Source organism: Salmo salar, chromosome 07 (assembly GCF_965601325.2).
Source record: "Salmo salar chromosome 07, fSalSal1, whole genome shotgun sequence".
Lineage (NCBI taxonomy): Eukaryota > Metazoa > Chordata > Actinopteri > Salmoniformes > Salmonidae > Salmo > Salmo salar.
Genome location: NC_138297.1, coordinates 72,223,438 through 72,237,007, shown reverse-complemented (window position 1 = coordinate 72,237,007; position 13,570 = coordinate 72,223,438). Strand labels below are relative to the sequence as shown.

Here is a 13,570-nt window from a genome sequence, read left to right as displayed (position 1 = left end):
TGTCTAGTTCTATGTTTAATTAATGTTGGGTTGACCTTCAATTGGAAGCAGCTGCTCCTAGTTGCTTCTAATTGAAGGTCCTATTTAAGAGGGGTGTTTTTTCTATGGGATTTTGTGGGTAGTTGTTCCTTGTTTAGTGTTTGTGCACCTGATAGGACTGTTTCGTTTTGATCTTTTTTTGTATACGTATTTATTTGTTTCTCCTTCTTCAAAATAAAAAGAAGATGAGTATACATATTCCCGCTGCGTTTTGGTCTGATCCTAATGACAACCGTGACACTAAGACGTTATGGGCCATTACTAAAGGTGATTCTCTATCAGACTTTATGGTCCATTACTAAAGGTGATTCTCTATCAGACTTTATGGTCCATTACTAAAGGTGATTCTATAAGACTTTATGGTGCATTACTAAAGGTGATTCTCTATCAGACTTTATGGTCCATTACTAAAGGTGATTCTCTATAAGACTTTATGGTCCATTACTAAAGGTGATTCTATAAGACTTTATGGACCATTACTAAAGGTGATTCTCTATAAGACTTTATGGACCATTACTGAAGGTGATTCTCTATAAGACTTTATGGACCATAACTAAAGGTGATTCTCTATAAGACTTTATGGTCCATTACTAAAGGTGATTCTCTATAAGACTTTATGGACCATTACTAAATGTGATTCTCTATAAGACTTTATGGTCCATTACTAAAAGTGATTCTCTATAAGACTTTATGGACCATTACTAAAGGTGATTCTCTATAAGACTTTATGGTCCATTACTAAAAGTGATTCTCTATAAGACTTTATGGAGGGGAGAAGCTGGATTTCAAAGGTTGTCTAAATGGCACTTTATTCCCTTTATACGGCCCATAGGGTTCAGGTCAAAAGTAGTGCACTATATAGGGAATGGGGTGCAAATTGTTACACAAACTCAGAAAGCTGTAAGTCTCTTCCTTAGTTCCAGCTCTGCTTCCTCTTTCTGCCAAAAGACTAAATTGGGCTGGCGCGGGAAGAGAAGAGGAAAATAAATTGTCATGACGCCTCCCTTGACCCCCCCCACCCCCCCCCCCCCCCCACCCCTCCCCACCCACTTGAAGGTCACCTACCTGCAGCAATTACTGAGTGGCCCCTGGTCCTTTGCCTTATTCCCCAGAGGGGGGGGGGGTTACTGGTAGGGAGCTGGGAGGCTGGAGACTATGGCTGGGAGGCTGAAAACACAATGACTGGCTGGGAGGCTGAAAACACAATGACTGGCTGGGAGACTGAAAACATAATGGCTGGCTGGGAGACTGGGAGACTGAAAACACAATGACTGCCTGGGAGACTGGGAGGCTGAAAACACAATGACTGGCTGGGAGACTGAAAACACAATGGCTGGCTGGGAGGCTGAAAACACAATGACTGGCTGGGAGGCTGAAAACACAATGGCTGGCTGGGAGACTGGGAGACTGAAAACACAATGACTGCCTGGGAGACTGGGAGGCTGAAAACACAATGACTGGCTGGGAGACTGGGAGGTGAAAACACAATGACTGGCTGGGAGGCTGAAAACACAATGACTGCCTGGGAGACTGGGAGACTGAAAACACAATGACTGGCTGGGAGACTGGGAGACTGAAAACACAATGACTGGCTGGAAGACTGAAAACACAATGGCTGGCTGGGAGACTGGGAGGCTGAAAACATAATGACTGGCTGGGAGACTGGGAGGCTAAAAACACAATGACTGGCTGGGAGACTGGGAGGCTGAAAACACAATGACTGGCTGGGAGGCTGAAAACATAATGGCTGGCTGGGAGACTGGGAGACTGAAAACACAATGACTGGCTGGGAGACTGGGAAGCTGAAAACATAATGACTGGCTGGGAGACTGAAAACATAATGGCTGGCTGGGAGACTGGAAGGCTGAAAACACAATGACTGGCTGGGAGACTGAAAACATAATGACTGGCTGGGAGACTGAAAACACAATGCGTGGCTGGGAGACTGGAAGGCTGAAAACACAATGGCTGGCTGGGAGACTGGGAGGCTGAAAACACAATGGCTGGCTGGGAGACTGGAAGGCTGAAAACACAATGACTGGCTGGGAGACTGGAAGGCTGAAAACACAGTGACTGGCTGGGAGACTGGGAGACTGAAAACACAATGACTGGCTGGGAGACTGAAAACACAATGGCTGGCTGGGAGACTGGGAGGCTGAAAGCACAATGGCTGGCTGGGAGACTGGGAGGCTGAAAGCACAATGGCTGGCTGGGAGACTGGGAGGCTGAAAGCACAATGGCTGGCTGGTAGCTAGAGGGAGGCTAGGGGGCTGGAGGGATGGAGGAAGATTGAAAGGACAGCGGGACCGGAGACAGGCTGGGGAGAGGGGCTGGAGGCCCACTGTGGAGTGTCCAGTACTCCAGTCCTTGAGCCCTGCCTCTATGGTCCGTTGAGGACTTAGGTCAGAGAAGGAAAGGACGAGGATATCAAGGTCCTTCCTTTAAATGTCAGAACATCTCAGCGAAGAGGAGAGACCAGGATTAAATGTCAGAACATCTCAGCGGAGAGGAGAGACCAGGATTAAATGTCAGAACATCTCAGTGGAGAGGAGAGACCTGCTTTAAATGTCAGAACATCTCAGTGGAGAGGAGAGACCTGCTGGTGTCATAGGGAAAGTAGCTGTAAAGTGGAACACATGGAGGAGATGGTGTGACTCATTAGCAGCTCTGAGGCAGTAATGGAGGAGATGGTGTGACTCATTAGCAGCTCTGAGGCAGTAATGGAGGAGATGGTGTGACTCATTAGCAGCTCTGAGGCAGTAATGGAGGAGATGGTGTGACTCATTAGCAGCTCTGAGGCAGTAATGGAGGAGATGGTGTGACTCATTAGCAGCTCTGAGGCAGTAATGAAGAGATGGTGGGACTCATTAACAGCTCTGAGGCAGTAATGGAGGAGATGGTGTGACTCATTAGCAGCTCTGAGGCAGTAATGGGGGAGATGGTGTGACTCATTAGCAGCTCTGAGGCAGTAATGGAGGATATGGTGTGACTCATTAGCAGCTCTGAGGCAGTAATGGAGGAGATGGTGTGACTCATTAACAGCTCTGAGGCAGTAATGGAGGAGATGGTGTGACTCATTAGCAGCTCTGAGGCAGTAATGGAGGAGATGGTGTGACTCATTAGCAGCTCTGAGGCAGTAATGGAGGATATGGTGTGACTCATTAGCAGCTCTGAGGCAGTAATGGAGGAGATGGTGTGACTCATTAGCAGCTCTGAGGCAGTAATGGAGGAGATGGTGTGACTCATTAGCAGCTCTGAGGCAGTAATGGAGGAGATGGTGTGACTCTTTAGCAGCTCTGAGGCAGTAATGGAGGAGATGGTGTGACTCATTAGCAGCTCTGAGGCAGTAATGGAGGAGATGGTGTGACTCATTAGCAGCTCTGAGGCAGTAATGGAGGAGATGGTGTGACTCATTAGCAGCTCTGAGGCAGTAATGGAGGAGATGGTGTGACTCATTAGCAGCTCTGAGGCAGTAATGGAGGAGATGGTGTGACTCATTAGCAGCTCTGAGGCAGTAATGGAGGAGATGGTGTGACTCATTAGCAGCTCTGAGGCAGTAATGGAGGAGATGGTGTGACTCATTAGCAGCTCTGTTGCAGTAATGGAGGAGATGGTGTGACTCATTAGCAGCTCTGAGGCAGTAATGGAGGAGATGGTGGGTTCTCATTAGCAGCTCTGAGGCAGTAATGGAGGAGATGGTGTGACTCATTAGCAGCTCTGAGGCAGTAATGGAGGAGATGGTGTGACTCATTAGCAGCTCTGAGGCAGTAATGAAGAGATGGTGGGACTCATTAACAGCTCTGAGGCAGTAATGGAGGAGATGGTGTGACTCATTAGCAGCTCTGAGGCAGTAATGAATCCTACATCTAGAACACGAACACATAGATGACCCTTACAGACACATGCAGACTAACAGAGGGATGAAGACACTGCATCGGAGCCGTCTCTGACCTGTTTACTGATAACTACACAACACTGCTGTTGCACTATGTACACCCCTGTTGTCACGTTCCGACCAGTAAAGGGGTTATTTGTTATTGTAGTTTGGTCAGGACGTGGCAGGGGGGGTATTTGTTTTATGTGGTTCGGGGTGTGTTAGTATATGTGTTTATGTAGAGGGGTGTTTGTTTAGAGTATTCCGGGGTTTTTGGTTATGTTCTATGTTTTGTATTCTAGGATCTATCTATGTTGGGTATTTCTTTGGGTTGGCCTGCTATGGCTCTCAATCAGGAACAGCTGTACATCGTTGTTGCTGATTGAGAGTCATACTAAGGTAGCCTGTTTTCACCTGTCCCTTTGTGGGAAGTTGTTGTTGCATAGCTGTGTGTTTAGCCTGCAATCCTGTTCGTTCGATCGTTTTGTTTGTGACGTGTTCAAATAAAGTCACTATGAGCACTCAACCCGCTGCGCCTTGGTCCACTACGCACGACGACCGTTACACCTGTACTACACAATATACTGTATATATTCACTAGAGCAGTATATATAGATATTACCCCTGTACTACACAATATACTGTATATATTCACCACAGCAGTATATATAGATATTACCCCTGTACTACATTGTATATATACTGTATATATTCACTACAGCAGTATATATAGATATATCCCCTGTACTACACTGTATATATACTGTATATATTCACTACAGCAGTATATATATATATATCCCCTGTACTACACTGTATATATATATATTCACTACAGCAGTTTATATATAGATATTACCCCTGTACTACACTGTATATATATACTGTATATAGTCACTACAGCAGTATATATAGATATTACCCCTGTACTACACTGTATATATATATATACTGTATATAGTCACTACAGCAGTATATATAGATATTACCCCTGTACTACACTGTATATATACTGTATATATTCACTAGAGCAGTTTATATAGATATTACCCCTGTACTACACTGTATATATACTGTATATATTCACTACAGCAGTATATATAGATATATCCCCTGTACTACACTGTATATATATATATATATTCACTACAGCAGTTTATATATAGATATTACCCCTGTACTACACTGTATATATATACTGTATATATTCACTACAGCAGTTTATATAGATATTACCCCTGTACTACACTGTATATATATACTGTATGTATTCACTACAGCAGTTTATATAGATATTACCCCTGTACTACACTGTATATTTTCTGTATATATTCACTACAGCAGTTTATATAGATATTACCCCTGTACTACACTGTATATATACTGTATATATTCATCATGGCAGCTTATATAGATATTACCCCTGTACTACACTGTATATATATACTGTATATATTCACTACAGCAGTTTATATAGATATTACCCCTGTACTTCACTGTATATATACTGTATATATTCACTACAGCAGTTTATATAGATATTACCCCTGTTCTACACTGTATATATATGTATTTCACTGGTCACCCCCAGGGCCAATTCCTCCTTTGGCCGCCTCTCCTTCCAGTTCTCTGCTGCCAATGACTGGAACGAACTACAAAAATCTCTGAAACTGGAAACACTTATCTCCCTCACTAGCTTTAAGCACCAGCTGTCAGAGCAGCTCACAGATTACTGCACCTGTACATAGCCCATCTATAAATAGCCCAAACAATTACCTCTTCCCCTACTGTATTTATTTATTTATTTATTTTGTTCCCTTGCACCCCAGTATTTCTACTTTGCACATTCACCTACTACAAATCTACCATTCCAGTGTTTTACTTGCTATATTGTATTTACTTTGCCACCATGGCCTTTATATTGCCTTTACCTTCTTTATCTCACCTCATTTGCTCACATTGTATATAGACTTATTTTTGTACTATATTATTGACTGTATGTTTGTTTTACTCCAAGTGTAACTGTGTTGTTGTATGTGTCGAACTGCTTTGCTTTATCTTGGCCAGGTCGCAGTTGTAAATGAGAACTTGTTCTCAACTTGCCTACCTGGTTAAATAAAGGTGAAATAAAGTACAATTAAAATAAATGTATACTGTATATATTCACTACAGCAGTTTATATAGATATTACCCCTGTACTACACTGTATATATATATCATGATCTCGCCATCACGGTTGACAACTCCATTGTGTCCTCCTCCCAGAGTGCTAAGAGCCTTGGCGTGACCCTGGACAACACCCTGTCGTTCTCCGCTAACATCAAGGCGGTGACCCGATCCTGTAGGTTCATGCTCTACAACATTCGCAGAGTACGACCCTGCCTCACACAGGAAGCGGCGCAGGTCCTAATCCAGGCACTTGTCATCTCCCGTCTGGATTACTGCAACTCGCTGTTGGCGGGGCTCCCTGCCTGTGCCATCAAACCCCTACAACTCATCCAGAACGCCGCAGCCCGTCTGGTGTTCAACCTTCCCAAGTTCTCTCACGTCACCACGCTCCTCCGCACAGTCCACTGGCTTCCAGTTGAAGCTCGCATCCGCTTCAAGACCATGGTGCTTGCCTACGGAGCTGTGAAGGGAACGGCACCTCCATACCTTCAGGCTCTGATCAGGCCCTACACCCAAAGAAGGGCACTGCGTTCATCCACTTCTGGCCTGCTCGCCTCCCTACCTCTGCGGAAGCACAGTTCCCGCTCAGCCCAGTCAAAACTGTTCACTGCTCTGGCACCCCAATGGTGGAACAAGCTCCCTCACGACGCCAGGACAGCGGAGTCAATCACCACCTTCCGGAGACACCTGAAACCCCACCTCTTTAAGGAATACCTAGGATAGGATAAAGTAATCCTTCTAACCCCCCCCCCTTAAAAGATTTAGATGTACTATTGTAAAGTGGTTGTTACACTGGATATCATAAGGTGAATGCACCAATTTGTAAGTCGCTCTGGATAAGAGCGTCTGCTAAATGACGTAAATGTAAATGTAATATACTGTATATATTCACTACAGCAGTTTATATAGATATTACCCCTGTACTGCACTGTATATATACTGTATATATTCATCATGGCAGCTTATATAGATATTACCCCTGTGAAATCTGTAAAGAAATTGTTTAAATTGCTGCCATCACAAGCTTCAACAGTTGAGTGAAGATACGATAACATTCAGTCGTCCTCCAACCAGACAGTCAGGATCACTGTGTGTGGCAGGTCTGTGATAGCATATAGACACAGAAACACATTGATTCACCCAACATATCCCGTTTAGAGAAGAAATGAATTGACTGAACCAGCCAACATATCCCGTTTAGAGAAGAAATGAATTGACTGAACCAGCCGAAATATCCCGTTTAGAGAAGAAGAAGATATAATCGGACTGAACCACATAACATGGGGCGGCAGGTAGCCTAGTGGTTAGAGTGTAGGGGCGGCAGGTAGCCTAGTGGTTAGAGCGTTGGACTAGTAACCAGCAGGTAGCCTAGTGGTTAGAGCGTTGGACTAGTAACCAGCAGGTAGCCTAGTGGTTAGTGTTGGACTAGTAACCAGCAGGTAGCTTAGTGGTTAGAGCGTTGGACTAGTAACCAGCAGGTAACCTAGTGGTTAGTGTTGGACTAGTAACCAGCAGGTAGCCTAGTGGTTAGAGCGTTGGACTAGTAACCAGCAGGTAGCCTAGTGGTTAGAGCGTTGGACTAGTAACCAGCAGGTAGCCTAGTGGTTAGAGCGTTGGACTAGTAACCAGCAGGTAGCCTAGTGGTTAGAGCGTTGTACTAGTAACCAGCAGGTAGCCTAGTGGTTAGAGCGTTGGACTAGTAACCAGCAGGTAGCCTAGTGGTTAGAGCGTTGGACTAGTAACCAGCAGGTAGCCTAGTGGTTAGAGCGTTGGACTAGTAACCAGCAGGTAGCCTAGTGGTTAGAGCGTTGGACTAGTAACCAGCAGGTAGCCTAGTGGTTAGAGCGTTGGACTAGTAACCAGCAGGTAGCCTAGTGGTTAGAGCGTTGGACTAGTAACCAGCAGGTAGCCTAGTGGTTAGAGCGTTGGACTAGTAACCAGCAGGTAGCCTAGTGGTTAGAGCGTTGGACTAGTAACCAGCAGGTAGCCTAGTGGTTAGAGCGTTGGACTAGTAACCGAAAGGTTGCTAGATTGAATCCCCGAGCTGACAAGGTAAAAACCTGTTGTTCTGCCACTGAATAAGGCAGTTAACCCACTGTTCCCCAGTAGGCTGTCATTGAAAATAAAAATGTGTTCTTAACTGACTTGACCTAGATAATAAAGGTTAAAAAAATGAACCAGCCAACATATCCCGTTTAGAGAAACAGAAGATATAACTGTACTGAACCACCACCCCATCCTAGATACTTCATGACATTGGAATAAATGCCTCCTCTTTAAAGTGCTGAAGAAAGCACCATCTCCCAGAGTGCTTTTGGTTGTAGAATGGAGGCTAATTAGCCTCGAGACTGGGCTTCATCCCAAACGGCACCATATTTCCTCTATGGGCCTTGGTCAAAAGTAGTGCACTACTACCCTATGGGCCTTGGTCAAAAGTAGTGCACTACTACCCTATGGGCCTTGGTCTAAAGTAGTGCACTACTACCCTATGGGCCTTGGTCAAAACTAGTGCACTAAAAAGGGAACAGGGTGTCATTTGGGACATGCCCTAGGAGTGGCTTTGATTGGCATTATGAAAGACGCTTCACCGCCATCACTCCTCTCCTCCTCTCTGGACTCCAAGTACCACCCCTTCCCTCTCCTCTCTGTCCTCCTCTCTGGACTCCAAGCACCACCCCTTCCCTCTCCTCTCTGTCCTCCTCTCTGTCCTCCTCCCTGTCCTTCTCTCTGGACTGCAAGCACCACCCCTTCCCTCTCCTCTCTGTCCTCCTTCCTGTCCTCCTCTCTGGACTGCAAGCACCACCCCTTCCCTCTCCTCTCTGTCCTCCTCTCTGTCCTCCTCCCTGTCTTCCTCTCTGTCCTCCTCTCTGGACTCCAAGCACCTCCCCTTCCCTCTCCTCTCTGTCCTCCTCTCTGGACTCCAAGCACCACCCCTTCCCTCTCCTCTCTGTCCTCCTCTCTGGACTCCAAGCACCACCCCTTCCCTCTCCTCTCTGTCCTCCTCTCTTGGCTCCAAGCACCACCCCTTCCCTCTCCTCTCTGTCCTCCTCTCTGGACTCCAAGCACCACCCCTTCCCTCTCCTCTCTGTCCTCCTCTCTTGGCTCCAAGCACCACCCCTTCCCTCTCCTCTCTGTCCTCCTCTCTGTCCTCATTTCCTTTTCCAGTTTCTAAAAGTTGCCATCAGAGGAATAATTAAAGATAAAAAAACAAAAAGATCCTCCCCTGACAGACATTATCAACCTTTAATCAAAATTACAAACTTAGAGGTTTTTTTTCTCCCTTTCTCCTCCCTTCTCTCCATCTGTGCCTCTCTCTCTCTCTCTTTCTCTCTCTCTCTCTCTCTCTATCCCTCGTTCTTTCCCAGGATATTTCAGCAGAGAGAGAGGAAAATATAAGAGAGAGCTCTGTCAATGGGAGTGAGTTAACTATTAAGCCTGGCTTCACTACAAAGGTTAGTACATCTAACTGTCAATACTGTCAGAGGACTCTGAGTCTGGTGAGTGGATGGGAGGATGAGGAGAGGAGGGAGGAGAAGAGGGAGGAGGTGGTGGTGGAGTCAGGGATGTGGAGGGAAGGTAGGAGGGGTTCGCTTTGAGAGAAAGAGATACTTTGATATTTGGGAGAATGTTAGAAGGGTGAATGTGGAGAAACGAAACAGGGAGATCGGGGATCTAATTACCGGCGCCATAATTGGGGGCTGGGGAATAGGTTACCATCCTCTCAACCCGCTCTGCAGATCAATTATGTTAAGAGAACATCTGTAAGTAGAGCTTAATGAGGTCTATTACAGCAACATGTGATGCCTGGCTGCAGCCTTCCCTGACGGTGCTGCCTGTCAGCTTCTTGGATGAGGAGAGGAGGGAGCAGTGCTGTGAGGACTGCGTTGCTAACTAGGGACCAGCGAGAGGCGGGAAGAGAGGAGGCACGAGCTGCTTAAATAAGAGCTGGTAGACACGCGCGCCGGATCACGTCACTTGTTTTTCTAACTGCCAGGGAAGGAAGGAAAGGAAAAGAGAGGGAAGAAACTACCAGGGAAGGAAGGAAAGGAAAAGAGAGGGAAGAAACTATCAGGGAAGGAAAGGAAAAGAGAGGGAAGAAACTACCAGGGAAGGAAGGAAAGGAAAAGAGAGGGAAGAAACTATCAGGGAAGGAAGGAAAAGAAAAGAGAGGGAAGAAACTACCAGGGAAGGAAGAAAAGGAAACTACGAGGGAAGGAAGGAAAGGAAAAGAGAGGGAAGAAACTACGAGGGAAGGAAAGGAAAAGAGAGGGAAGAAACTACCAGGGAAGGAAAGGAAAAGAGAGGGAAGAAACTACCAGGGAAGGAAAGGAAAGGAAAAGAGAAGGAAGAAACTACCAGGGAAGGAAGGAGAGGAAAAGAGAGGGAAGAAACTATCAGGGGAGGAAAGGAAAGGAAAAGAGAGGGAAGAAACTACCAGGGGAGGAAAGGAAAGGAAAAGAGAGGGAAGAAACTACCAGGGGAGGAAAGGAAAAGAGAGGGAAGAAACTGCCAGGGAAGGAAAGGAAAGGAAAAGAGAGGGAAGCAACTACCAGGGAAGGAACGATAGGAAAAGAGAGGGAAGAAACTACCAGGGAAGGAACAAAAGGAAGAGAGAGGGAATAGGAGAAACAGACGTGAGGTAAAACAAAGAGAGAAGAGAAGAACCGTGGAGACAGAGAGAGTGAGACCAGAGAGGACGACAGAGAGAGCAAGCGGAAGGGAGTTGAGTTGAGACAGGTGGTGCTTTTTCATCCAAGCCGCTGTGAAAAGAGGGGCGGCTATTGGCTACAATTGTGCCAACAACTCGTAGCATCAAGGACAACTTTTCCCCTCGAAGGCTACAGTGTTTTTTTGCGGTACTTCTTTCTCACTCACTCAGCCTTTTAACAGAATAGGCTAAGTAGAAAGGACTATTTAAATAGTGGACACGTTTGTTTTCAATGTAACACTCAAGAGATAACAGGCAAGAGATAAAACGCCAACCTTCGACTGGTAATATTTTTTTTTTACGCATGAGCATCCCTCTGAAAGAAGGTAAGAGACTTATGTTGTTGTGTGGTGATGGTGTTGGATTGGGGGCTGTAGTCACTGCTGCATGTCCGACATTTATATAGCAGGTGGAGATGGTTGGAATTAAGGCTTAAATTAATGCCGTCGCCTGAAATCAATGGGTTTTTTGAAGGATATTAAAAGGACAGTTAAGCTGACGGTAAGAGCACCGGGTAAATATCGTTTTACTTTAATCCTCCCCGTGAAAAGATGTCCTCTCCGAAGCGCGGTAACCGTGCTTCTCATTCAGTCCGAGCAGAAAGGGAACCTGCATCCCAGGCTGCTGTAACGCCTCCCGGTTGTCAGGGGGGGTTTGTGCCTCTCTGGTGCCGTTATATTTCACCACTGGAGGGTGTGTGTGTGTGTGTGTGTGTGTGTGTGTGTGTGTGTGTGTGTGTGTGTGTGTGTGTGTGTGTGTGTGTGTGTGTGTGTGTGTGTGTGTGTGTGTGTGGTGTGTGTGTGTGTGTGTGTGTGTGTGTGTGTGTGTGTGAGAAAGAGAGAGCGATAGAGTGAGAGAGAGATGGGTTTGTGTGGAGGCTAGGAAATAACACGCTGTTATTCGAGTCGATGATGTCCGTTTGTAGACGTGTGTCAACAGAGAAATTTGTCGCGACACCGTTTTTCGCCGGATTAGGGGGCTACTTTACCCACATAACCCCCTGTCATCCCATAACAGTGTAACATCTGTCAAGATCTCTCTTCTTAGCATATATGATGCCATTTTGTCCCTCAGCATATTCCTTGATATTCTGAGCGAATAATTGGCGTGATTATGCGGCGGATGAAGGAGGGAAGGTGGGGGAGGTGTAAAGGCTAAAATGAGAGCAATAGGTGGTTGTGTTCTCTCTTCATCTCTCTCTCTCTCTCTCTCTCTTTCTCCATCTCTCTCAATCTTTCTCAATATTTCTCTCACTCACTCTCCATCTATCTCCCTCTCCACCTCTCTCTCTCTTTCTCTCTCTCTCTTCATATTCTGCCTTTTTCCTTCAACCCTGTTACACAGATGGACTAAAACATCTCCCCGCTTTAAATTGGCTGATTATGAAGATAGGACCGCATTGAAATAATTCAATCCATGACAAAAGGTAATTATAGGCAGGTAATACCCTGTCAGTTTTAATGCATCCCATCACTTTAACTGCCGAGGAGTTTTTTATGCCCTTCTCATTACCGACCAGCCTTTTAGTTTGCATCCCAAATGGCCCCCTATCTCCTTTTGACCATGAGGGCCCAGGCCCTGGTCACTGGTAGTGTGCACCATAAGGAATAGGGTGCAATTTGGGAAGTATACTGTAGACTGAGCATGACTGGCGTGCCCCTGCATGCCAGCTGTTGACTTCTTTACCTCTCTCTGTCTCTGTCTCTCTCTCTACCACTCTCTTTCTCTGTCTCTCTCCCTCTCTCTTTCTCTGTCTCTCTACCACTCTCTTTCTCTGTGTCTCTCTATCTCTGTGTCTCTCTACCTCGCTCTTTCTCTGTGTCTCTCTCTCTCTACCACTCTCTTTCTCTGTCTCTCTCCCTCTCTCTTTCTGTCTCTCTACCACTCTCTTTCTCTGTCTCTCTACCTCTCTCTTTCTCTGTGTCTCTCTACCTCTCTATCTCTGTGTCTCTCTACCTCTCTCTTTCTCTGTCTCTCTCCCTCTACCTCTCTCTTTCTCTGTCTCTCTGTCTCCCTCTCTCTTTCTCTGTCTCTCTGTCTACCTGTCTCTTTCTCTGTGTGAGTCTCTCTACCTCTCTCTTTCTCTGTCTCTCTCCCTCTACCTCTCTCTTTCTCTGTCTCTCTGTCTCCCTCTCTCTTTCTCTGTCTCTCTGTCTACCTCTCTCTTTCTCTGTGTGAGTCTCTCTACCTCTCTCTTTCTCTGTGTGAGTCTCTCTACCTCTCTCTTTCTCTGTGTGAGTCTCTCTACCTCTCTCTTTCTCTGTCTCTCTCCCTCTACCTCTCTCTTTCTCTGTCTCTCTGTCTCCCTCTCTCTTTCTCTGTCTCTCTGTCTACCTCTCTCTTTCTCTGTGTGAGTCTCTCTACCTCTCTCTTTCTCTGTCTCTCTCCCTCTACCTCTCTCTTTCTCTGTCTCTCTGTCTCCCTCTCTCTTTCTCTGTCTCTCTGTCTACCTCTCTCTTTCTCTGTGTGAGTCTCTCTACCTCTCTCTTTCTCTGTGTGAGTCTCTCTACCTCTCTCTTTCTCTGTCTCTCTCCCTCTACCTCTCTCTTTCTCTGTCTCTCTGTCTCCCTCTCTCTTTCTCTGTCTCTCTGTCTCCCTCTCTCTTTCTCTGTGTGAGTCTTTCTCTCCCTCTTCCTATATTTCTCTCTCCCTCTATCTCTCTTACAGGCTCCCTCTACCTCTCTCTCTCGATCATGTTGTCTCTCTTCATCCCTCTGTCTCTCTCCTCTTTCTCTGTCTTTATCTCTATTTCTTCAGCTCTCTCTCCCTCTCCTGTGTTT

General features: G+C 46.0%; 1 protein-coding gene across 2 annotated transcripts in view; it reads left to right on the top strand.

Annotated features, from left to right (window-relative positions):
* Positions 1–9,924: 9,924 nt before the first annotated feature.
* The window catches only part of LOC106609843 (LIM domain only protein 3), a 155,541-nt gene continuing 151,895 nt past the window's right edge, over positions 9,925–13,570 (top strand). Inside the window, exon 1 of one of the 2 annotated variants that reach the window (XM_082978044.1) lies at positions 9,925–11,116. In XM_082978044.1, the coding sequence (XP_082834170.1) occupies positions 11,095–11,116 (22 nt within the window). In that variant the 5' untranslated portion in view covers positions 9,925–11,094. Of the gene's footprint in view, positions 11,117–12,036; positions 12,217–13,570 lie in introns of those variants that run through there. The other variant, XM_082978045.1, reaches the window with a different exon arrangement.